The sequence below is a fragment of the Trachypithecus francoisi genome, unplaced genomic scaffold (genome assembly GCF_009764315.1).
Source record: "Trachypithecus francoisi isolate TF-2019V2 unplaced genomic scaffold, Tfra_2.0 Lachesis_group10, whole genome shotgun sequence".
NCBI classification, from domain to species: Eukaryota; Metazoa; Chordata; class Mammalia; order Primates; family Cercopithecidae; genus Trachypithecus; species Trachypithecus francoisi.
In genome coordinates, this window is record NW_022681455.1 from 81,373,885 (window position 1) to 81,399,944 (window position 26,060).

A 26,060-nucleotide genomic window follows, 5' to 3' on the forward strand; every position below is an offset into this window, starting at 1 on the left:
CTGATGTAGGAGGATCGCTTGAGCCCAGGAGGTCGAGGCTGTAGTGAGCCGTGATTGTGCCATTGCACTCCAGCCTAGGCAGCAGAACACGACCCCATCTCTAAAAATATTAAAATAAAATAGTAAAACAAATTCACTTTGCATTTGTGATGTGATGTGGGGGCAGAAAGAAGGTGGGAGAAGGAATTCTCAGGGTGAATCTGCCATTTCTAAGAGGTGGGAGTTCTTGGGGTCATCCACAGGCTCCGCGGGATCTTGCTTTTTTCTTAAGACAGTTCCAAGAATCGAGGGCAAGTCTGCCTGAGAAGAGATAGGATGAGGGGGAGGCTGGGGGAGCCCTGAGCCCCGCCCGGTTCACCCTCCGCTGTGCGTCTCTTGTAGGCCTGTAGGAGCCAGCATGCTGCGTGGCTGGGCCGCCCCCTTGCTCCTGCTGCTGCTCCAGGGAGGTAAGTGGCTGCCCATGGTCTGCGAGTGGGGAGGGCCCCCATCACAGAGCTGAGCTAGGGCCGGGCTGGCTTTGTGGGCTCAAAAACACGGCTAGAGTCCACAGATTCAGAACAGATGGCATCCGTGCCCTTGAGGCTGACACGAGTCCAGCAACCGGCTCTCCACTAACCAGAATCCATCCACCAAAGAGCTCCACGAACCAGAAGCAGTAGACATGAGTCTCACGTGGCCCAGCCCGTGGGCTTGTCTTCGGGTGTCACTGGGGGGATGAGAGGCTTCATCCTTCATTTCCCCTGACCTCTGCCTTGGCTGGCTCTCAACTCTCTGAGTGAGGAAGTTCTGCCTTCCATCTAACCTCGGTTTCTCCTTTTGTAATGACTCTCCTTGGAAATGTTTTTCAACAATTGCTGCGCCGGGTGTGGTGGCTCACACCGGGAATCCCAGCCCTTCGGGAGGCCGAGGAGGGTAGTCGTTTGAACTCAGGATCTCAAGACCAGCCTGGGCAACATGGTGAAGCCCTGTCTCTACAAAAGAAAAAAAAAAAAAATTAGTTGGGCATAGGAGCGCATGCTTGTAGTCTCAGCTTCTTGTGGGGCTGAGGCGGGAGGATTGCTTGAACCTGGGAGGTGGAGGTTGCAGTGAGTCAAGGTGACAACTCTACTCCAGCCTGGGCAACAGAGCGAGACCCTGTCTCAAAACAACAATCACAACAACAACAATAAACAAAAAAAATCGCTGGATTCTTAGCAGGCACTGGTGGTCCCTGGGCTGGGGACAGGAGGAAGAGCCAAAAGGAGACCGAATCTTGGTAGGCAGCCCGCGGAGGACCAGATATTGTGGTTAGAGGGGGCGATGTTAGAAAGCAGAGCTGGGAAGGCCAGGAGTCTGACTGAGAGGACACTGCTGAGAACTAAGAGATCCTGGAGGGCTTCCGGGAAGAGGGGGCCATGAGGAGGCAGGATCCAGCACAGACTTGTGTGGAGGCCGGCCTAGGGGCAGGGGAGGAACTCAACGGCTGCTCTGCTGACTCATGGGCATTTTTCTCTGGTTTTTACCAGAAGACCCAGGACCTCAAATAGCTCCTTCAGGAAACAGATGTCGAGCTTTGATTTTCCCTTTCTGAGTGGCAAGCATCACCGTCTTGGTTCTAAAAAGCCTTTGGGTCACCCATCATGGCTCCACATCTGGTGGGTGCAGATAACAAGCCCTGGCTGCATGCAAAGCTCGGAGCATCATCCCATTCCACTGTCCCAACAGTCCCGCAAGGCCCATGTTGTAACGACGCCCAGTTTTTTGGTTGAGGAGGCTCAGAGAGGCTAAGAGACAGGTGTGTGGCCACACCACGGGGCAGAGGCGGAGCTGGGATCAATTTGTTCTTGGGGTCTGTCTTAGTCCGTCTGTGCTGCTGTGACTGAATACGTGAGACTGGGTAATTTATAAATTATGGACATTTATTGCTCATAGTTCTGGAGGCTGGGAAGTCCAAGATCAAGGCACCAGCAGCACCTTTGCTTCCGGTGAGGCCCACCTTTATTATTATTTTTTTTGTGTGTGTGGAGACTGAGTCTTGCTTTCTCACCCAGGCTGGAGTGCAATGGTGTAATCTTGGCTCACTGCCACCTCTGCCTCCCGGGTTCAAGTGATTCTCATGCCTCAGCCTCCGAGTAGCTGGGATTACAGGCACATACCATGGCTAATTTTCCTATTTTTAGTAAAGATGGGGTTTCACCATGTTGGCCAGGCTGGTCTTTAACTCCTGACCTCAAATGATCCACCCACCTCTGCCTCCCAAAGTGCTGGGATTATAGGCATGAGCCACTGCACCCGGCCCCCATCTTTGCCTTTAAGATTCCACCTTGAACGCTGCAACCCCCAGAGGGGACACACGCTGCATCCTCATGTTGCAGAAGTGCAAAAAGGGGCTGAATGTTGAGTTCCTCCAGCCCTTTTATAGGATCAATAATTCATTCGGGGGGTCTGCCCCCGTGACTTAATCATCTCCTAGAGTCCCCATCTTTTAATACGATCACATTGGCAACTGAGTTTCAGCATAGGAATGTTGGGGGTGGACATAGACATTCAAACCGTAGCATGGTCTTCACCACTCTGTGCTGCTATCTGTTGAGTGATAGCCATGTGCGGGCAGCGTGCAGGCACAGGCACCATCTCATCTCAACACCTCAACAGCCTCTAGGGCAAGCAGTATCTCCGGCTTACACATAGGGAGGAGAAGCAGTTTTGACTCACATGTTTACAGTCACAGAGCTGGGGACAGCACAATCACTTTGTGCGTCTCTCACTGCCTCCTGCACGCTTTCATAACCCAAGACGTGGGATGGCCCTGGGGCTCTCTGCCCTGTAGCTGGGGTACTGGCCGGGCACTTTCTCACCCTCCCACCCCTGGTGCCACCTCCATGCCATTCGGGGGCTGCTGTTGCCTCCCCAAGTTTGGAGACAAACCCTGTCCCTTGGTAGCTTTGAACCTGGCTAGGAATGGCAGCTCCTCTCCAAATTCCTAGCACCCTGAGAAAGAACCATGAGGGTACAGACTCAGAGATGACACAGCTACTTAGAGGCTCTGTGTTGAGGTTTTGCCACAATCAGTCCTGTTTTCTCCATCAAGTGCTGGAACTAGCTCCTTTGCACCCCACCGACATGTCCTGTGTGTCTCCCTGAGGAAAGCACCCTCTAGAGCAAGATTTATTTCCATGACTCAGACCCCTTGGTAGCTACTGCCTGGAGAGCTGTGTTGAGAAGCATTCTGAGGTCACGCCTAGGGGAGAGAGTGCTGTGATCCATTAGCAATGTCTGCCATGTGTGCGGCTATGAAAAACTAGCACAGACTAGGTTTTTCCTTCCCTGGGTGATTGTCTCAGCAGCCCAGACCAACAGAGATGAGAGACGTGGTCTAGTCTTGGAGCCTCAGTGTTCTCACCTCTACAGTGGACTAAAGGGTGTTTCCAGACACAGTATTCTTGGCTCCGAATATAGGTTCTGTCCTAAACTGAGACCCAAGAAGGGAACCTACCACCACCATCACCTCATGGGTCTTCATTAGTCAAGGGAAAATAGGAAAAAGCCACCGAAAATGAACCCACTTATAAAGGGGAACAAGGCCAGGCATAACGGCTCAATCTTATAATCCCAGCACTTTGGGAGACCAAGGCAGGTGGATCGCGTGAGCTCCGGAGATTGAGACCAGCCTGGGCAACATGGTGAAACCCCGTCTCTACGAAAACACAAAAATTATCCAGGCATGGTGTCGCACAACGGTCGTCTCAGCTACTCAGGAAGCTGAAGTGGGAGGATTGCTTGAGCCCAGGAGGTGGAGGCTGCTGTGAGCTGAGATCACACCACTGCACTACAGTCTGGGCAACAGAGCAAGAGATCCTATCTCAAAAAAAGAGATGGGCAGTACAAGTTTCTAGTAAATAGCAGCTAAAAATAATGGAAATGGCACTCAAATACACAAAACAAAACTATAAATTATTCCGTTGATTTTGTCCAACATTTAACAAAATTTGGATGATGATCGCACCTCTGTTTTAGAACACAGTGAAACAATGTTTGGAGAGCAGGATGGAAAGGTGTTAAATCTGCCAACAAAATTGCCTCATAGGGCAATACCTTGATGACCTCTTGGTGGCGGTGGCGGTGGCATTTTTGGCTGCAGGATCATGCAGACCTTTCTGCAAAAGTGTCCGAGGGCTTCTTAATTCTCTCATGGTTTCCTACCCCTTGAAGCACCTTCCTGAATCTCTGAGAGTGCATGTCCTCTGGAGCCAAATTCTGTAGAGCCAAGGTCTCTTCCTTTCAGGGTTTGGGACATTTTCAGCACAGCTGTCCTTGACTCCATGAGGTCCTGACCTTCTTGGGGTATGTGGGTGTGTGCTGGCTGGGTTCCTACCACATCCGGGGCATTTAAGATATTGCCATTCTGAATGGGAGCTTGGCCAGGAGGGACACAGACCTGGTGGCCAGGTGCAGGGCTCTGGAGGAGGGTGCTGAGCTGGGACCAGGTAGTTTTATATTATTTGCCATCATGAGTGTCCTGTCTTCATAGCCAGCCTTGAAACACTGGTGCTCAAACAAGGAATTCCCAGGTAGTGAGGCCCCCTGGGCGCCAGGGTTACATCTTAGCAGCTCCTGAGTCCTCATATTTGTCCCGGCCTGGGGACCCCTGCACCCACTCTTCTCCAGCCTTCGAGGGGGTGGAGAGGAAGCTCTGCAGTCCCCACCCACCAAGGCCTCTCTCCCACCTGACCCTCCAGGCTGGGGCTGCCCCGACCTCGTCTGCTACACCGATTACCTCCAGACGGTCATCTGCATCCTGGAGATGTGGAACCTCCACCCCAGCACACTCACCCTTACCTGGTAAGTGGCCGGGCCTCGCCAGTCCCTGGGGATGTAACTCACAGTGCCTGCTCAGTGATTCCCCCAGGAGGACGCTATGCACTGAGGACCACTGTGCCTGCCTTTCAGACAACTACTCAGGGCTCACAGGACTTGAAAAGTCAGGAGCCCACAGGGTTGGTCTATCCACCAGCTTCAAAGGCCACTATCTCGCCCACACAGGTCGGCCATAGTTTTGAGACCCCAGGATGGCCGGTCTCCCGCATGATTTTTCAAGCACTTAGTAGGTGCCAGGCCCCTAGCTACATGCTTCGCATGACTCCCAACCCTCACAATGATTACTCCCATTTTACAGATGAGGACGTTGAGGTTCAGAGAGGTTAAGCAACTTGCCCAAGGTCACAGAGCCTGTGAATGCTGGAGCTGGGATTCAAATTCAGACTTCCCAACTCCAAAGTCCATGGGTCCCTTTTATACCCTATGCAGCTCAGGATAAAGAAGAGCTTCCGTTATCCATCAGCTCATTCATTCATTCAAAACCATTTACAGGCCAGGTTCAGTGGCTTACGCTTCTAACCCCAGCACTCTGGGAGGCCAAGGAAGGAGGATAACTTGAGCCCAGGAGTTTGAGACCAGCCTGGGCAACATCACAAAACCCTGTCTCTACAAAAAATAAATCAGTCAGGCGTGGTGGCACAATTGTGTAGTCCCAGCTACTTGAGAGTCTAAGGCAGGAGGACCAAGCTCAGGAGTTCGAGGCTGCAGTGAGCTATGATCATGCCACTGCACTCCAGCCTGGACAACAGAGCAAGATCCCATCTCACAAAACAAAACAAAACATGTGTGAAGTTCCTGCCAGACACTGTAGCAGGCACTGGGGATTCAGCAGAGCGAGACTGAAGGGGCCCCAGATGCTTTGGAACTGACATACCACAGTGGGGCGGTGGCTGGGGGAGACAGACGCACAAAACAACCAACAAGATGCTTTCTCTTTTTTTCTTTTCTTTTCTTTCTTTTTTTTTTTTTTTTTGAGACAGGGTTTTGCTCTATTGCCCAGGCTGGAGTACAGTGGTGTGATCAGAACTCACCGTAGCCTCGACCTCCTGGGCTTAAGCGATCCTTCCACCTAAGCCTCCCGAGTAGCTGGGACTACAGGCATGCATCATCACACCCAGATAATTTTTGTAGTTTTTGTAAAGACAGGGTTTTGCCATGTTACCCAGGCTGGATTCAAACTCCTGGGCTCAAGCAATCTGCCCACCTCAGCCTCCCAAAGTGCTGGGATTACAGGTATGAGCCACCATGCCAGGCCCAAACAGAATACTTTCTTTCTTTTTTTTTTTGGAGACAGAGTCTCACTCTGTTGCCCAGGCTGGAGTGCAGTGGCGTCATCTCAGCTCACTGCAACCTCCGCCTCCTGGGTTCAAGCAATTCTCCTGCCTCAGCTTCCCAAGTAGCTGGGATTGCACCCAGGTGTGCACCACTATGCCCTGCTAATTTTTGGATTTTAAGTAGAGACAGGGTTTTGTCATGTTAGCCTGGCTGGTCTCGAACTCCTGGTCTCAAGTGATCCACCCACCTCAGCCTCCCAAAGTGTTGGGATTACAGGCATGAGCCACCATGTTCTGCCCTAAACAGGATACTTTCTAATAACACTGGGTGCTATAGGATCCTGGGCCTCAGGTAGAGGGACCACAACTTCTAGTGAGAAGGAGGCAGCCAGGGAGCTGGGCAGAGGGCACTGCCAGTGCAAGGGCCCTGTGGGAGAAGAGCTGGTGAGTTTGAGGAATAGCGAGGAGGTCAGTGTGGCTGGAGTGGAGTGAGGCAGGGTGAGGGGGATAACGAGCAAGTTCAGGCTGGGAGGCCTGGAGAGCATTTATTCAGCAAGAACTTCTATTCCAGCAAATTTAGCAGAGAACTCAGTCCACACATCCCTATTGGGCCTAGAGAGTAGTCATGTTCAGAACCTGAACGTCTAGGTAGGGAAATTAATATCTGATAAACTCCTATATGGACTTCAAAACCCATCATTTTTGTCTGGTGGGAGTTAAAAAGTCACAACATTTTCCCTAACCCCATCCCACCAGCTTTCCCAGAAGTCCACCCAGAGAAGGAGATGAGGTTCATTTAGCTCTTCTCCTGGCCCTCAGCACAGGCTCTTATTAGGTATTCAGTGGATTTTGGGACTGGATGAGGTGGCTCAGTACTGTAATCCCAGCACTTTGGGAGGCCGAGGCGAGCGGGTCACTTAAGCCCAGGAGTTCGAGACCAGCCTAAGCAACATGGTGGGACCCCATCTCTACAAAAAGTACAAAAAGTTAGCTGGGCATGGTGGTCCATGCATGTAGTCCTAGCTACTCAGGAGGTTGAGGTGGGAGGATCAGCTGAGCCTGGGAAGGTTGAGGCTGCAGTGAGCCATGATCACACTACTACACTCCAGCCTGGGGGACAGAGTGAGACCCTGTCTCAAAAAAGTGGATGTTGGACAGAAAGGAGAGAAGGAAACCCAAAATACCTAGTGCCCTTCCTGTAGGACAGCCATCTGGTTGTTTGGACCGACAGGGACAGATTTAGGCTTGGTCCAAGCAAGAATGGCCCAAATTTCCAAAATTGAGAGCTGCTGCCCTAAATGAGGTAGTGAGTTCCTGGTCTCCGGGAGGCATGCAAGCTGAGCCCGGATACAGTTCACTGGGGATGCTGCAGGGGAGGTGATACCTTCCCTGGGAAAAGGTTGGTTGGACCAGGTGACCACCCCCCAGCCCTGCCTTAAATCCCTCCCAGCCCTGAGAGTCTGGGTTTCTGCCCTGGCCCTGAGCACGGAGCCCGCCACCATCCACCCTGCCCCTGGCTTCCAGCCATGACCGGCTGCTTTGTCCTTGAAGGCAAGACCAGTATGAAGAGCTGAAGGACGAGGCCACCTCCTGCAGCCTCCACAGGTCGGCCCACAATGCCACGCACGCCACCTACACCTGCCACATGGATGTATTCCACTTCATGGCCGACGACATTTTCAGTGTCAACATCACAGACCACTCTGGCAACTACTCCCAGGAGTGTGGCAGCTTTCTCCTGGCTGAGAGCAGTGAGTATCCTGGGACCCCAGGCTTAGGGTGGTGCTCAGTCTTAGCTCACTATGGCCCCGATCTCTTCAGGCTCAGGTGATCCTCCCACCTCAGCCTCCCATGTAGCTGGGACAACAGGTGTACGCCACTATGCCCAGATAATTTTTTTAGTAGGGATGGGGGTCTTGCCATGTTGCCCAGGCCAGTCTTGAATTCCTGGGCTCAAGTGATCCACCCACCTTGGCCTCCCAAAATGCTAGGATTGTAGGTAGGGGCTGGGCCCCCTACTCCCCGCCCTCTGGGCCAGCTCCAGCTTCCACCAGATCTGACCTGGCCTATGTCCTCACCACACCTTAGAGTTCTATTTTGAGTTGTGCTATTTTTTACTAATGTGTGAAAGGTTGATATTAGGTTTGAGAGGTATGGAAGGAGCTAGGCTGGGATCTGGAACTTCTGGGTTCATGTTCCGCCTCAGCTCTGCCCATCTGTGTGACCATGGATGAGGCACACCTATCTCTGGGACAGCTTCCCTGTTTGTAGAGCAAATGTCTTTTTAACCCAGACTCTCTGGGATCCCGACTCCATAATGAGGTGAATGGAGGACACTGAGTCGCAAAAAAAACCCTCCTGGGTTTTTTCCTCTTCATAAGCTCCAGGGAGGCCTGGAATTTCCCTCCAGGCTGGAGGTAGAAGGGCATCCCAGGGGCAGGGGGGCCTGGTGGGTGGGAGCAGTTTTATCTGTGAGTTCAGAATTAGGTCAGGTGGCAGGGCAAGGTGGTTCACACCTGTAATTCCAACACTTTGGGAGGCCGAGGCAGGAGGATTGCTTGAACCTGGATCTTCGAGACCAGCCTGGGCAATATAGTGAGACCTCATCTCAAAACACAAAACAAGAACCAGGGCAGGGGCCAGGCGCGGTGGCTCACGCCTGTAATCTCAGCACTTTGGGAGGCCGAGGCAGGTGGATCATTTGAAGTCAGGAGTTCAAGACCAGCCTGGGCAACATGATGAAACCCCATCTCTACTAAAAATACAAAAAAATTAGCCAGGCATGGTGGCACATGCTTGTAATCCCAGCTACTTGGGAGGCTGAGGCAGGAGAATTGTTTGAACCTGGGAGACGGAGGTTAAAATGAGCCAGGATCACCCCATTGCACTCCAGCCTGGGTGACAGAGCGAGACTCCGTCTCAAACAAAACAAAACAGAACTAGTGCAGGCCATGGAAGGACCTGGGAGGTGGCTTTGGCATGGTGTGTGTGTGTGTGTATGTGTATGTGTGTGTGTGTGTATGTGTATGTGTGTGTGTGTGTGTACCCAAAGCGGCCCCAGAGGCAAACAAAGGGAGCCTGCAAAGGGAGCCTGCTCTCGGGAAGGCCCTGCCTGCGAGCTCGGGAGTTTCTGCCCCTAGATTCCCAGCAGAGGCGCTGGGGGATAAGAGGTGTCTGTGTTTCACACTCTGGGGGTCCAGGTTTGCACCACTTTGCTGAGGGGGTGTCACACCACAGAGGGCGGGAGTGAAGCTTCGCACACTCCCAGACACAGGCACACTCACGCGCATTCCCAGGGTCCCAGACTCATTCACTCACAGACTCATTCACTCACAGACTCATTCACTCACAGACTCATAGATGCGCCCTCAAACTCACACGTCTCCCCAGCCCCAGCCTGCATGGCGTGGACACAGACGCCCACATTGTGTCTCTCTCTTGCTCGCTCTCTCTCTCACATACACACTCACACATACATACACACACACATGCGCACACACACACCCATGCACACACATACACATACACACTCACACATACATACACACACACACACGCGCACACACACCCATGCACACACACACGTACACATGCACACTCACACATACGTACACACACACCGCGCACACACACACCCATGCACACACATACACATACACACTCACACATACGTACACACACACACAGGCGCACACACACACCCATGCACACACATACACATACACACTCACACATACGTACACACACACACGCGCACATACACACCCATGCATACACGTACACATGCACACTCACACATACGTACACACACACGCGCACACACACACCCATGCACACACACACGTACACATGCACACTCACACATACGTACACACACACATGCGCACACACACACCTATGCATACACATACACATACACACTCACACATACACTCTCACATCACTCGCACATGGGCATACACATACACACACATGCACTCTGTCACACACGTGCACACTCACACTCACATGCACTCACACACGTGTGCACACATGCACACACACACTCTCACATACTCATACACTCACATCACACACGGGCACACACATATGCACATACACACATGCACTCTCTCACACACATGCACACTGCCATGCACACGCATTCTCACACACGCCCTTTCTCACACACACATGCACACACACATGCACAGACTCACACACACATCACAGGCACACACATGCACACACTCACATGCACTCACACACACAGGCACACACACAGGCACACACACTCTCACACACATTCTCTCACAGCCACACGGATCTGGGATCCAGGACACGAGGTTCTCTGCACACGCATGCACCATCTGGAGCAGGGGCCCCTCCAGGCTGAGTGAACTGAGGCAGGCAGCAGCCCCACTGCCCTGGCCACCCCACACCCCCCACCCCCACAGCTTCTCAGAAGCAGAGGAGAGCTCAGGGCAGAGAAGGGGCCCCTCCTTGCCACTTCTCTTGCAGCGTGAATCCAAGCATTTCTCTCTGGCATGCTCTCTCTCCCTGCCAGGATCTGCAGCTAGCCTGGGCCCAGCTGGGGCAGGAAGTGATTTTCTAACCACCTCCTCCCCAGGGTCCCTTCCTGCTCCTGGGTCCTGGGCCTCACTGGGCTGAGCAGCCCCCCTTCACGACCCCCAGGCTCTGCAAACATCTCCCGAGTACCCATGGGGCAGTTCTCAGTACGCTGGTGTCTTCTGGGACTGATCCTTACCCAGGTCACACAGGGACGCCCAGAGCCGGCCTCCACCTGCCCCGGGGAGGACAAAAGAGGGGTTAGAAACGATTTCAGTCAAAAACATCCCATCGCTGGAACAGCAACAGCAACAACCCAGTGTTCACCGTGGCATTCTGTAAAACGTGCACCTCTGTCACCTCGGGGCGCGGTTTTCAGGATCACAGGCAGCCTTAGAGCTCCTTTCTGGAGGCCTTGAAAGGTTCATTTGTTAATTTGACAAATATATATGTGTGTATATATATGGTCGTGTGTGTGTGTGTATGTATATATATATCTATAGAGAGAGAGAGAACGCCAGGGTGTAGCTCTTTCCCCCAGGCTGGGGTGCAGTGGCACAATCACAGCTCATTGCAGCCTGGAACTCCTGGGCTCTAGCGATCCTCCCACTTCAGCCTCCTGAGTAGCTGGGACTACAGGTGCATATCACCATCCTGGCTAATTTTTAAATTTTTTGTAGAGCTGGGATCTTGCTGTGCTGTCCAGGCTTGTCTTGAACCCCTAGCCTCAAGCAGTCCTCCCGCCTCAGCCTCCCAAAGTGCTGAGATTTTTGGCATGAGCCACCTTGCCCAGCCTAATTTGCCAAATATTTATTGAGGGCCTATTGTGCCCCAGGCTGTGTTCCAGGAGCTGTGTGCACAGATTGAACCTGGAGGACAAAACCTCCGCCCCAAGGAGCTAAGATGCCAGCGAGAGAGGCACATGGTAAACAAAATCACAGGGTGAGAGGTGCAGAGTGCTAGATGGTGGCAGATTGAAAGTGGAGAAGGTGGCTGGGTGTGGTGGCTCACTTTGGGAGGTTGAGGTGGGTGGATCACTTGAGGTCAGAAGATCAAGACCAGTCTGGCCAACATGGGGAAACTCCTTCTCTACTGAAAATACAAAAATTAGCCAGGCATGGTGGTGTGCAGCTACTTGGGAGGCTGAGGCCGTGGAATTGCTTGAGCTCGGGAGGCAGAGGTTGCAGTGAGCCAAGATCATGCCACTGCACTCCAGCCTGGGTGACAGAGAGAGAGAGACTCTGTCTCAAAAAAAAAAAAAAAGAAAGAAAGAAGAGAAAAAAGAAGGGAGGAAGGAGGGAGGGAGGGAGGGAGAGAGGAGGGAGGGAGGGAGAGAGGGAGGGAGAGAGGGAGGGAGGAAGGAAGGAAGGAAGAAGGAAGGAAGGAAGGAGGAAGGAAGGAAGGAAATAAGAAGAGAAAGTGGAGAAGGTGAGGGCAGAGGCCTGCAACTCCTCTCTGACACTAATAGACACTTGCCACTCAGTTCCTCTGAAGGTACCGCCTCCTGCTAAATAGCTTCATCCCTTTGAACAAGCCCCATGATACGGGAACTGGGTCCATTTTACAAGAGAGGAATTTGAGGCCCTTGACATATTGTGTTCTGCTCAAGTTCGTGAAATGTCCTTCGAATGGAGCAAAAACAGAATGCTGGCTTTGACCTTCACCTGGAGGCCACCCATGAAAGCTTGCTATTATGGCTCAGAGCTCTGCTCTTGCACTTGCTGGGAGATACTGAAAGATGGGGACCATCAGATTGGCCTCCCAGGGCCACTGTGGGGTGTCAAACTGCCCAGAGCAGGGCAGCCAGGCAGGCTCTGAGTAAATGACAGCCCTCACCATTAGCATTCATGCTAACAAGAGTCTTCAACTGCCTGAAGTAGCTGGGGTTGAAAGAAAATGATGCCATCATTTAGAACAGAAATGGAAAAGGAATGGATTTGCCAGGACGCTGCTGAGAATATCTGTGGATGGGCTGCTAACTTTAAAGCTTAAGATAGGCCAGGTGCAGTGGCTTGTACCTGCAATCCCAGGATTTTGGGAGGCTGAGGTGGGAGGATCACTTGAGGCCAGGAGTTTGCAACCAGCCTGGGCAAACATAGTGAGACCCCGTTTCTACAAAATAGACAAATAATTAGCCAGGGGTGGTAGCACCCACCTGTAGTCCCAGATACTTGGGAGGCTGAGGCCGTGGAATTGCTTGAGCTCGGGAGGCAGAGGTTGCAGTGAGCCAAGATCATGCCACTGCACTCCAGCCTGGGTGACAGAGAGAGAGAGACTCTGTCTCAAAAAAAAAAAAAAAGAAAGAAAGAAGAGAAAAAAGAAGGGAGGAAGGGAGGGAGGGAGGGAGGGAGGGAGAGAGGGAGGGAGAGAGGGAGGGAGGAAGGAAGAAGGAAGGAAGGAAGGAAGGAAGGAAGGAAGGAAGGAAGGAAATAAGAAGAGAAAGTGGAGAAGGTGAGGGCAGAGGCCTGCAACTCCTCTCTGACACTAATAGACACTTGCCACTCAGTTCCTCTGAAGGTACCGCCTCCTGCTAAATAGCTTCATCCCTTTGAACAAGCCCCATGATACGGGAACTGGGTCCATTTTACAAGAGAGGAATTTGAGGCCCTTGACATATTGTGTTCTGCTCAAGTTCGTGAAATGTCCTTCGAATGGAGCAAAAACAGAATGCTGGCTTTGACCTTCACCTGGAGGCCACCCATGAAAGCTTGCTATTATGGCTCAGAGCTCTGCTCTTGCACTTGCTGGGAGATACTGAAAGATGGGGACCATCAGATTGGCCTCCCAGGGCCACTGTGGGGTGTCAAACTGCCCAGAGCAGGGCAGCCAGGCAGGCTCTGAGTAAATGACAGCCCTCACCATTAGCATTCATGCTAACAAGAGTCTTCAACTGCCTGAAGTAGCTGGGGTTGAAAGAAAATGATGCCATCATTTAGAACAGAAATGGAAAAGGAATGGATTTGCCAGGACGCTGCTGAGAATATCTGTGGATGGGCTGCTAACTTTAAAGCTTAAGATAGGCCAGGTGCAGTGGCTTGTACCTGCAATCCCAGGATTTTGGGAGGCTGAGGTGGAGGATCACTTGAGGCCAGGAGTTTGCAACCACCTGGGCAAACATAGTGAGACCCCGTTTCTACAAAATAGACAAATAATTAGCCAGGGGTGGTAGCACCCACCTGTAGTCCCAGATACTTGGGAGGCTGAGGTGGGAGGATGGCTTGAGCCCAGGAGGTTGAGGCTACAGGTGAGCTGAGGAGGGTGGATCACCTGAGGTCAGAAGTTCAAGACCAGCCTGGTCAACATGGTGAAACTCCGTCTCTATTAAATATACAAAAATTAGCCAGGTGTGGTGGTGGGCACCTGTAATCCCAGCTACTCGGGAGGCTGAGGCATGAGAATTGCTTGAACCTGGGAGGCAGAGGTTGCAGTGAGCCAAGATCACGCCATTGCGCTCCAGCCTGGGCAACAAAGCGAAACTTCGTCAAAAGGAAGGAAGGGAGGGAGGGAGGGAGGAAGGAAGGAAGGAATGAGGTGAGCTATGATTGCACCACTGCACTCCAGCTTGGGCAACACAGTGAGATCCTGTCTCTAGGGGGAAAAAACCCTTGGAGATCTCACACGATAATTCCAGGGGTCTCCCGTTTCTCATTCTGCACCTCATATTGAAACTTGCCCTTCAGTACATAGAAAGCAGGGTTTCAGATTTCATGTGTGTGTGCATGCACATGTGTGTGCGTGTGTGTTGCAAGTGTGGGCATGCGTGTGGGTGTGCATGTGCACATGTGTGTGCATGTGCATGTGTGTTTCCCTAGAAAACTTAGAAAAGCTGACCACCCTGTGCTGCTAGAGCCATTCACTTTTATTTTATTTTTATTTTATTTTATTTTATTTATTTATTTATTTATTTATTTATTTTTGAGACGGAGTCTCGCTCTGTTGCCCGGGCTGGAGTGCTGTGGCCGAATCTCAGCTCACTGCAAGCTCCGCCTCCCGGGTTTAGGCCATTCTCCTGCCTCAGCCTCCCGAGTAGCTGGGACTACAGGCGCCCGCCACCTCGCCTGGCTAATTTTTTGTATTTTTAGTAGAGACGGGGTTTCACCGTGTTAGACAGGATGGTCTCGATCTCCTGACCTCGTGATCCGCCCGTCTCGGCCTCCCAAAGTGCTGGGATTACAGGCTTGAGCCACTGCGCCCGGCCTAGAGCCATTCACTTTTAACTCATTTCTTTTTTCTTTCTTTTTTTCTTTTCTTTTTGAGACGGAGTCTCTCTGTGTAGCCCAGGCTAGAGTGCAGTGGCGTGATCTTGGCTCACTGCAAGCTCCGCCTCCCAGGTTCACACCATTCTCCTGCCTCGGCCTCCTGAGCAGCTGGGACTACAGGCGCCTGCCACCATGCCCGACTAATTTTTGTATTTTCAGTAGAGATGGGGTTTCACTATGTTAGCCGGGATGGTCTCGATCTCCTGACCTCGTGATCTACCCACTTCGGCCTCCCAAAGTGCTGGGATTACAGGCATAAGCCACCGCGCCCGGCCCGACTCTTTTATTTCTTCACAGTCCCTAAACCTACTTCATCCCTCTCTGTGACCTGCCCACCCCTGAGTTTGCAACCCTAATCTCTCAGGTCCCAGGTGGATAAACTGAAGCCCAGAGTCGGTAGTACTTTGCCCAAAGTCACTCAGGGTTGTTTGTCTTCATCTCATCCATGATGGGTGAGGCACCGTGGCCGGGGTGGGGGCAGGCAGGCCGTCTTCCCATCATCAAATCCTTTTCACCTACAGCAAAATCTCACCCCATTTTCTTTTCCTGGGTTTTCCCACCAAGTCAAGCCGGCTCCCCCTTTCAACGTGACTGTGACCTTCTCAGGACAGTATAATATCTCCTGGCGCTCAGATTACGAAGACCCTGCCTTCTACATGCTGAAGGGCAAGCTTCAGTATGAGCTGCAGTACAGAAACCGGGGAGACCCCTGGGCTGTGGTGAGGAATGTGGGGATCAGTGCAGCTTTGTGGGAGGGGAGGGGAGAGGAGGGAGTGCAAGGGCATCCCGGCGGGAGAGACGGGCGAGTATCATCATTCATGGCCAAGAACAGAGACCAAGGGTGCGAGCATTCCCTTACAGCCGTCCCTCCTCCTCCCCTCTCTTCTCCCCAAAGTAGGAGACCCCTGAATAATCTGTCCTCCCCAAACCTGTCTCCTCGGCTGTCAGCATGCCAAAGAGATTGTCCCTTCCCCAGACTCCACCCCAGGTCCCAGGTCTAGTGTAGTCACAGTAGAAGAAGTTTCAGAAACGGGGCAATCTGGAAGCTTCCCAATTGCTTAGAATGGCCATAGTTGGAGAGTTCCAGAAGTATCAATGATTAAGAAAGTCCAGCCAGGTGCAGCGGCTCACACCTGTAATCCCAGCAATTTGGAAGGCTGAGGCGGGTGGATCTCGAGGTCAGGAGTTTGAGACCAGCCTGGGCAACATGAAGGCTTTGAGAGATGTCCTTCTAGCCCACTACTTAGAATAGTCACAGGTGAGACCCTGTCTCTAAAAAATAAAAATAGTAATAATGATAGAACAGTCACAGTTGAAGAGTCCTAGAATCGTCCATCCTTTGGAATGGCCCCAGCTGGAGATGGCCATGAGTGCCATACTTTAGAAAGTCCCCAGTGGAAGACTTCCAGAGGTATCCATTGCTAAGATGTCTGTAGTCAAAGAGTTCCAGAAACACCCACTATTGGGAATGTCAGTATGTCAACTCTTGGAGTTCTTCAACAGTTGAAGATATTCTCAACTGATGTACTGAGACTTATATCAATATATCAGTTGAGAATGTCGTCAACTGTTGAAGAATTCCAAAAGTATGCATTGCCTGGAATGCCGTCAGACCATTACCACTCCTGAGATATGCCCAGTCCTGCAGGGAGAGTCCACTGCCAGGACTGTGAGTGGCTGAATTGGATCAAAGAGAAATCAAACAGAGCGTCCTATCACACGCAAGGGCCAGGCAGTGCCGGCAAGTCTGTGCTCCCCATGCCTGAGTCCAGCTACTCAGGCATAGGCTTGATTCTTGTGGGAAGAGAAGAGACACTCAGCCCCTTTTATGGAAGCTGGGAAAAGAGGTGGCTCTGCTGGAGCGGAGGCTGGCCTTGTTTAACCCTGACCTGGTGCATCCTTTCCTTGTACTGGCAGAGTCCGAGGAGAAAGCTGATCTCAGTGGACTCAAGAAGTGTCTCCCTCCTCCCCCTGGAGTTCCGCAAAGACTCAAGCTATGAGCTGCAGGTGCGGGCAGGGCCCATGCCTGGCTCTTCCTACCAGGGGACCTGGAGTGAGTGGAGTGACCCGGTCATCTTTCAGACCCAGTCAGAGGGTAGGTGTGAAGCTGGGATGGACACCCCACTCCTGGTACGAAATCTTGTCCTGGTCTAGCCACCCTAAGCCCTGAGCTTCCTAGCACAGCTGGGAGGTATTCAGTTGTTCATCCTCAGATGTAGCCCTTCAATGACATTTCTAGAGCCTCTGCTGGCCAGGCCCTGTGTTGGGTGCCAGCTGCTTCTTTTGTTAGGCATTTGATCCCCCTAACTCTGAAGTGGGAATCAGCCCTGTTTATCAGATGAGATAACCGAGGCTCAGATAAATGAAGCTACTTGCCTGGGGTGAGGAATGAGAACAAGATTTGAACACAGATCCATCTCACTGCAAGACACTAGAAGTAGCAGCCTCTCCCACCCCCTTCTACTCTACCCCAGACCCATTTCCCATCATGCCTACCCCATGTGGCCTCTGGAGAGTTGGTGCCATTTAACCCCTTTCTTTGCTTCCTTCCCAGAGTTAAAGGAAGGCTGGAACCCTCACCTGCTGCTTCTCCTCCTGCTTGTCATCGTCTTCATTCCTGCCTTCTGGAGCCTGAAGACCAACCCAATGTGGAGGTGAGGCAAGGGGATCAGGAAGGCAGGAAGGTGGTCAGCATGGGCCACCGCCCATCTATGACCCACCCAGGGTTGGAGAACATGCCTGGCAGCATGGTAACAATGACGACGGTGGAATAATAAGCAACTCACAGCCCCCGTGTGCTGGACACTGTGGAGGGCACTCCCTTCACCCCCATGGCAGCCCTATGAGCACGAGACACTGCAGTTGCCCTTATTTTATAAATGAGGAAACTGAGGCACGGAAAGGTCAAGGAATTTGTCCAAAGTCACACAGCTCTGAAGTGGAGAAATTGGGATTGAAACTCTGTGTCCTTAAACAGAGACCTCAGCTGTGATCTTGTCCAGTGGGTTTTAAGTTTTGAGGCTCAAGGGGCATCAGGGGCCACTAGGTGGTGGTGAAGAGGTGGCTGTAATACTCCACACCACTGAAATGGCCTCTGTGCGCACCCCTGGTTGCCGATGAAGAAGTTGAAGCTTAGAAGGGGCAACATTTGCCCAGCACACAGCAGGCATCCAAGAACATAATCTAAATATCCCTTCAGGAGCCTGCGACGGAGACTCGCTGTTCCCATTTTACAGATGGGGAAACCAAGCCCCAGGGAAGGAGGGAGGCGCCTGGGCTGTGTCTTGTGATGCTCGGAAGTTCCTGTAGGATGAAGCTGGGGAGCGTCCGAATGGGAGGCCAGGCTGCCGTCTGGCGATGTCAGGGTCCTCACCCCTCTCTGCCCCCTCAGGCTATGGAAGAAGATATGGGCCGTCCCCAGCCCCGAGCAGTTCTTCGTGCCCCTGTACAAGGGCTGCAGCGGAGACTTCAAGGTAAGCTCCCCACCCTATGACATGCTCCTCTGAGCCCCTCCTCCTCTTCAGGAGCCTCACCTGTCCTCACCCCAGGCTCCCCAGCCTCACCCCACAGGCCTAGAGCATCCAGATATCAGCCATGCCACAAGCCAGGCCTCAGTTTCCCAACGTGCAAAGTGTAGACATTCTTGTAGCGCAGAATTGGCAGAAGAATTAAACAAGATTTGACCAGGTGTAGTGGCTCACATCTGCAATCCCAACAGTTTGGGAGGCCAAAGCAGGTGGACTGTTTGAGGCCAGGAGTTCCAGAACAGCCTGGGCAACACAGGGAGACCCCCACCACCACTCCACCTCCCCATCTCTACCAAAACTTTTAAAATCATTCAAGCGAGGTGGTGCACACCTGTAGTCCCAGCTACTCAGGAGGCTGAGGCAGGAGAATCGTTCACAGGCTGCAGTGAGCTATGATCACACCACTGCACTCTAGCCTGGCCAACAGACAGAGACCCTATCTAAAAAAAAATAAAATAAAATAAAATAAAAAAGAAAGAGTAAACAAAATAGTGCAGCATTGACCCAGCCCAAGGAGCCAGACTGGGAGAGGGGGTGAGGCTGGTGGTCTTTTGAGTCACAGATTGCCCGCGTGGTCCTTTCTTAGGTGCCCCTAACCTGGGTTGGAGAGGGAGTGGGTTCTGGGAAGGGTCTGGCCCCAACGTTCGCCAAGCCTCCAACCCGCCACCTCCCGCCAGCACCCACAGGTTGTCTGTGTCCATTTACAGCCCTGTCACCCACCCTGCAGCAGTGGGAGGGGCTGCCGCAGAGAGGATGTGGTGACAGAGGTGGGAGGGGCAGCCCCACCTGCTGCAGCTGAGCCTGAAAGTCAGACAGTGCAGACCTAGAGCATTGATTGAGCTCCTACTGTCTGCCTGGTGCTGCCCTGGACACCCTTCCTGCCTCACTCATTCTCATATTCACAGCAGCCCCTGCAGAGCAGATGTTCTACTGCCCCCAGGGCACCCATGAGGAGGCCAAAGCTCAGAGTGGGCAGAGAGGAACCTGGACTCTCACCCACATAAGACCCACCCTTTCCTCTTCCCTAAAGCTTAAATATCACATTTATTTTGGGTTGATTTTTACCAATACTCATATGGCACTTGCTATATACCAGGCAGTACCCTAGGAGCATCACAAACAGTGACTCATTTAACTCTCACGATGACCCTATGGATGGGTGCTATTATTAGGTCCATTTTACAGATGAGGAAACTGAGGCACCGAGAGGGTAACTAATTGGCTTAAGGGCACACAGCTGAGAAGTGACTTTAAATCAGTGGTGGTAGTCATATCACAGTTCTGAGATGAGTTTTTGAGGAAGATGAGCTCAAAACAGGGAGATTCCCATTCTCTGGGATTTTCCTTGCCAATTGCATGAGGATTCTGGTGTCATGAGTGGGAGTCCGGACAGGGAAGGGAAGGAGAGGGTCCTTCAAGTGTAAGGGCCACCGCCTCAGCCAGCATCACTCACATCCTTTATCCTCAAAGTATACAGAGGCCTTTCCAAGTGGCTTTTCACTGATCCACTCCACTCATTCATTTTGTTAATAAACATTTATTGAGCACCTACTGTGTGCTAGGTACTGGGGCTACAACCATGGACAGAAGAGATAAGACTTATGCCCGGGGGCCAAGTTTCCGTCTGGTGGCGACACATAAACCAGGAGAGTGCTGGGTTTCAAGAAGCATCAAGGAGGAGGGAAAGCAGGAGATGGCTCAGGGGTACCTCAGACCTCAGGCCCTCCTGCCCCCGTGTCTCCTTGACTCAGGAATCTTGGCCCCTGCTTGGGCTATGGGGCCACCAGTTGGCTGAGTGGTCACACTACTAAGGGTAGCAACTCCCTTCTACAAGTAGGGAAACTGAGGCGCAGTGTAGGAAGGGGACACCAGTGGGGCCCCCACTAGGGTGGGAGCACATCGCGGTCCTGATTCCTCGCTCTCTCTCTGTCTCTCTCTGTCTCTCAGCGTCTTTGTCTATCTTCACGTCTCTGTCTTTCTCTCTTGATGTCTCTTTGTCTTGTCTCTGTGTCTGTCTTTCTGTCTGTTTAAACCCTCACCTTGGCTGGGTGTGGTGGCTCACACCTATAATCCCAGCACTTTGGGAGGCTGAGGCGGGTGGATCACCTGAAGGCAGGAGTTCAAGACCAGTCTGGCCAACATGGTGAAACCCCATCTAGATTAAAAATACAAAAATTAGCCAGGTGTGGTGACAGGCGCCTGTAGTCCCAGCTACTTGGGAGGTTTACGCAGGAGAATCACTTGAACCTGGGAGGCAGAGGTTGCAGTGAACCGAGATGGCACCACTGCACTCTAGCCTGGGCGACACAAACTGTCTCAAAAGAATAAAAGTAAAAAAATAAATAAACCCTCACCTTACCCCCATCCTGTGCTAAGACTCTCTCTCTTTTTCTCTTTCACAGAAGTGGGTGGGTGCTCCCTTCACTGGCTCCAGGCTGGAGTTGGGACCCTGGAGCCCAGAAGTGCCCTCAGCCCTGGAGGTGTATAGCTGCCACCCACCACAGAGCCCGGCCAAGAGGCTGCAGCTCACGGAGCTACGGGAACCAGCAGAGCTGGTGGAGTCTGACGGCGTGCCCAAGCCCAGCTTCTGGGCGACAGCCCAGAACTCAGGAGGCTCAGCTTACAGTGAGGAGAGGGACCGGCCGTACGGCCTGGTGTCCATCAATACAGTGACTGTGCTAGATGCAGAGGGGCCATGCACCTGGCCCTGCAGCTGTGAGGATGACGGCTACCCAGCCCTGGACCTGGACGCTGGCCTGGAGCCCAGCCCAGGCCTAGAGGATCCACTCTTGGGCGCGGGAACCACAGTCCTCTCCTGTGGCTGTGTCTCAGCTGGCAGCCCTGGGCTAGGAGGGCCCCTGGGAAGCCTCCTGGACAGACTAAAGCCACCCCTTGCAGATGGGGAGGACTGGGCTGGGGGACTGTCCTGGGGTGGCTCGTCGCCCGGAGGGGTCTCAGAGAGTGAGGCGGGCTCGCCCCCGGCTGGCCTGGATATGGACACGTTTGACAGTGGCTTTGTGGGCTCTGACTGCAGCAGCCCTGTGGAGTGTGACTTCACCAGCCCCGGGGACGAAGGCCCCCCCCGGAGCTACCTCCGCCAGTGGGTGGTCATTCCTCCGCCACTTTCGAGCCCTGGACCCCAGGCCAGCTAGTGAGGCTGACCGGCTGTCCAGAGCTGGCCAGGCCACTGGGCCCTGAGCCAGAGACAAGGCCACTTGAGCTATGATGTGAAGACACCTGCAGCCTTTGGTCTCCTGGATGGGCCTTTGAGCCTGATGTTTACAGTGTGTGTGTGTGTGTGTGCGTGCACGTGCATATGCATGTGTGTGTGCATATGCGTGTGTGTGTGCATATGCGTGCGTGCGAGTGTGTGTGTGTCTTAGGTGCGCAGTGGCATGTCCACCTGTGTGTGATTGCATGTGCCTGTGGGCCTGGAATAATGCCCATGGTACTCCATACATTCACCTGCCCTGTACATGTCTGGGCCCACGGAGCTCACTCATGTGCACGAGTGTGCACAGCAAACATGTCTGTGGTCAACAGATGACAACAGCCATCTTCCCTTCTGGGGTCTTGTGTTGCAAGCTGGTCCACAGCACCTCCGGGGCTTTGTGGGATCAGGGCATAGTGTGAAAGATGCTGAGTCCAGGCCTCCAGCTTCTGCCTCCAGGAGCTGCAAGAAGTCCATGTTGTTCCTTATCACCTGCCAGCAGGAAGGGAAAGGGGATGGAGTGAGCCCACATTGACCCCGGGAATGGGAAGATTTTGGGTGGCCCATGGACGAAGGTCTGAATCCCGACTCTGATACCTTCTGGCTGTGCTACCTGAGCCAAGTCGCCGCCCCTCTCTGGTCTAGAGTTTCCTTGTCCGGACAATGGGGAAGGCATGACCCACCTGGGGGAAATTGGCGATGTCACCCGTGTACAGTAGACAGCCCAGAGCAGACCCTCAATAAACGTCAGCTTCCTTCCTTCTGTGGCCAGAGCTGAGGCAGGCAGGGGTGAGAACATCAATCGTCAGTGACAGCCTGGGTGCCCAAGGGGCCGTCCCACTTGTAGAGGGCCACTCGGGGTTTCCAGGCTTAAAATCAGTCTGTTGCGTCTCGTGGAAACAGCTCCCCACCAACCAAGATTTCTTTTCCTAACTTCTGCTAAGTTTTTAAAAATTCCCTTTATGCGCTCAAGAGATATTTGTTAAACACCAATTACATAGCAGGCCAAGGCTCATGGGACCCTTCCCCTGTGGCATTCATGGAGGGAGGGTGCAGGCCAGAACCATGCAGTGTGCTCCAGCCACACGTCCTGCTGACCCCCCCACCCCGCCCTAGTTCAGTCCTGCATCTTATTTGTTCATCCTGGATAACTGAAGGGAGGTCAAGTTTTTTATCATTGATTTGTCAGAGAACCTGTCGAAGTGTGAATTAAGAAGCTAAGAAAATACTTCTTCGCAACATTTTCTTTTTCTTTTTTTTTCTTTTGAGACAGAGTTTCACTCTTGTCGCCCAGGCTGGAGTGCAGTGGTGCAATCTCGGCTCACTGCAACCTCTGTCTCCCCGGTTCAAGCGATTCTCCTTCATCAGCCCCCGAGTAGCTGGAATTACAGGCACACACCACTACACCTGGCTAATTTTTGTGTTTTTAGTAGAGCTGGGGCCACCCTGGCCTGGCCCCGTCTTCCCCAAAGGGCAGACTGCAGGCTGCAGGGCCGTGCTGGAGGAGCCAGCTCTGGCTCGCTCGTGCTTTTGGAGCAGGGTTGCGTTGGAATTCAGCAGAAGTTGGTCCTTCATTTCTCATCTGTGAAATGGGGTGGTTGGGAGAGGTAGCTGAGAGAATGCGTGAGAGTCCTTGGTGCCTGGCAGGAGGCTGGAAGGTTTTAGAACACTGATGGTTATAAGAGTGGGACTGTGAGCCTGGGATCGAGGGGTGTGAGACTTGGATGGGAGCACAAGAGTAGAAGCACAGCTTCTGCACAGGGAGCCGCCCTCAGCACCCCCTGCACCTGCACCCTAGGGACTCTTGGGTCCAGATGTGCTGTGGTTTTCACACCTTCTTGGGGGCAACAGGTTCCAGGAGCCACCTGCAGGTGTCACCTGAGCTAGGCTCCCAGGAAACCAGCACAGCTCTCCTGCACCCAGAGCTTGCTGGGTGGGGGAGGGGAACACAGATGGCTGGGGAGGGCCCGACTGAGGCCAGACTGGGGGACTCTGGACTGGAGCAGACGAGGTGTCTCAGGATCCCACCTTTGAAGGGAACTCAGTCCATAAACATAGAGGAGCAAAGTAGGAGGCCAGGCGCAGTAACTCACACCTGTGATCCCAGTACTTTGGCAGGCCAAAGCAGGTGGATCACTTGAGGCCAGGAGTCCAAGACCAGCCTGGGCAACATAGCAAGGCCCCATCTCTACAAAAATTATTATTTTTTTAAAAATTAGCTGGGCGTGGTGGTGCTTGCCTGTAGTCCCAGCTGCTCAGAACGCTAAGGTGGGAGGATTGCTGGAGCCCAGGAGCTTGAGGCTGCAGTGAGCTGTGATTGCACCGTTGCACTCCAGCCTAGGTCACAGATCAAGACCCTGTCTCTTAAAAGTTGGAGACAAGAGCTGGCTCATCACCTGAAAGGACGGATTAGTAGGTAGGAGGGTGGGTGGAGGATGGATGAATGTATGGATGGATAGGAGGATGGTATTAAGTTGGTGCAAAAGTCTTTGCTGTTACTCTTAATGGCTTTAATAAAGAGCTTGAAGGAAGAATGGTTGGTTGGATAGACAGAGATAAATGCATACTGGAAACAAAGATAAAGATAAAACACAAGTCATACCAGGCCAGCAACTCTATTTTGTTCACTGCCTTTAGTCTCAGCCTGGCACATAGTAGGCACTCAGTAAAGCCTGATTTGTAGCATTTGCTTATTTCCATGGTGTAATTTCATGCTCCTGATTTGAGTCTAAACACAGAGTTGGGAAGAGATATGCACAGTCTGCTGTCTTGGCTGGTATGAGTGAGGCCCGGCTCACTTACCGATGGTAGCCCAAAGAGAACATCAAGAGGGCCAGGGGGCTTCAGGGAGGAGGTGGTGTTGGTTGGACTTTGAAAAGTGAATAGGAGGCTGGGAGTGGTGGCTCATGACTGTAATCCTAGCACTTTGGGAGGCCGAGGTGGGCAGACCATTTGAGGTCAGGAGTTCGAGACCAGCCTGGGCAACATGGTGAAACCCAGTGTCTACTAAAAATACAAAAATTAGCTGGGTGTGGTGGCGCATGCCTGTAATCCCAGCTACTCAGGAGGCTGAGGCAGGAGAATCTGGAAAATGGAGGTTGCAGCGAGCAGAGATTGCACCACTGTACTCCAGCCTGGGTGACAGAGTGAGACTACATCTCAAAAAAAAAAAAAAAAAAGAAAAATGAATAAGAGTTGTTAGATGTACCAGCTATGGCCGGGCGCAGTGGCTCAAGCCTGTAATCCCAGCACTTTGGAGGCCGAGACCGGCGGATCACGAGGTCAGGAGATCGAGACCATCCTGGCTAACACTGTGAAACCCCGTCTCTACTAAAAATACAAAAACTAGCCGGGCGAGGTGGCGGCGCCTGTAATCCCAGCTACTCGGGAGGCTGAGGCAGGAGAATGGCGTAAACCCGGGAGCGGAGCTTGCAATGAGCTGTGATCTGGCCACTGCACTCCAGCCTGGGTGACAGAGCGAGACTCCGTCTCAAAAAAAAAAAAAAAAAAAAGATGTACCAGCTATTTGGGGCAGAGGGAAGAGCCTGGACAAAGGCCTGGAGGTATGACTAAGGGTCAGGAGCAAGTGGGACGGGTGGTTCCTTGCCCTCCAAAGACCAGGCCAGAACTGCTGACAAGCCTCACTTAAGAGGAAGGGGGACCGATAGCAACATCACTTTCCCAGCTGCCGCATTCCTTACCTTGCAAGCTCTGAGGGTCAAAGTCATCCATTTGACAGATGAAATGAAGGCACACTTCAGGCTGGTCACCTGCCTGAGGTCACACACTGAATGAGTGGTCAGAGTTGGAACCAGAACTCTGGGCTCCTGATGCCAATTTCAGCTCTTTTTCAGCTTGCCCTGCTGGAAAGTACCTAGATTGAGAGGTGAGGAAGGTTTAGCAGACCCCTGTGGGTGCCCGTTGCATCTGCCTGTGCAGCAGTTTGGAGACGTGGCTGACCCCAGATCTGCGAGTGGCTACGTGACCCAGGCCTGCCCAATAGGACGTTTCTTCCCCGTGGCAACAGCTTACAGTTTAAGGACAGACATACCCTAGTGGTCCATACTCTCTTTCTGCTTGGATTACTAAGCTGTAAGGAGGGTACTGGGAGGGGCAGCTAGAAACACACAAGAAAGCAGAGCTGAGAGATGGAGACATAGTCCCAGTGATAGCTCTTGAGATCCTGGATCCAGCCATGCCTGAAACCACGTTTCTCCTGGACTGTTTAGATACATTAGTATGGAAGTCTTTACCCTATTCACCAAATATTTCCAGCTTTTGGCCTTCTGGACACATGGCAGGATTGTACCTCCTGACCCTCTGTAGCCAGGTGACAGGGGCCATGTGACTGGCTGGGACTGGGCAGTTGTGAGCAGAAGCGATA

General features: G+C 52.6%; 1 protein-coding gene across 9 annotated transcripts in view; it reads left to right on the forward strand.

Annotated features, from left to right (window-relative positions):
- Positions 1-24,361, forward strand: part of IL21R (interleukin 21 receptor) — a 51,608-nt gene extending 27,247 nt beyond the window's left edge. For 4 of the 9 annotated variants that reach the window (XM_033217903.1, XM_033217902.1, XM_033217905.1 and 1 more), the window contains exons 2-9: positions 382-446; positions 4,719-4,821; positions 7,683-7,882; positions 15,488-15,657; positions 16,856-17,033; positions 17,493-17,592; positions 18,330-18,411; positions 20,868-23,853. In XM_033217903.1, coding sequence (XP_033073794.1) covers positions 398-446; positions 4,719-4,821; positions 7,683-7,882; positions 15,488-15,657; positions 16,856-17,033; positions 17,493-17,592; positions 18,330-18,411; positions 20,868-21,617 — 1,632 coding nt within the window. In that variant the 5' untranslated portion in view covers positions 382-397 and the 3' untranslated portion in view covers positions 21,618-23,853. Of the gene's footprint in view, positions 1-381; positions 447-4,718; positions 4,822-7,682; positions 7,883-15,487; positions 15,658-16,855; positions 17,034-17,492; positions 17,593-18,329; positions 18,412-20,867 lie in introns of all 9 variants that reach the window. The other 5 variants (XM_033217901.1, XM_033217906.1, XM_033217907.1 and 2 more) reach the window with 2 other exon arrangements.
- The last annotated feature ends 1,699 nt before the right edge of the window (positions 24,362-26,060 follow it).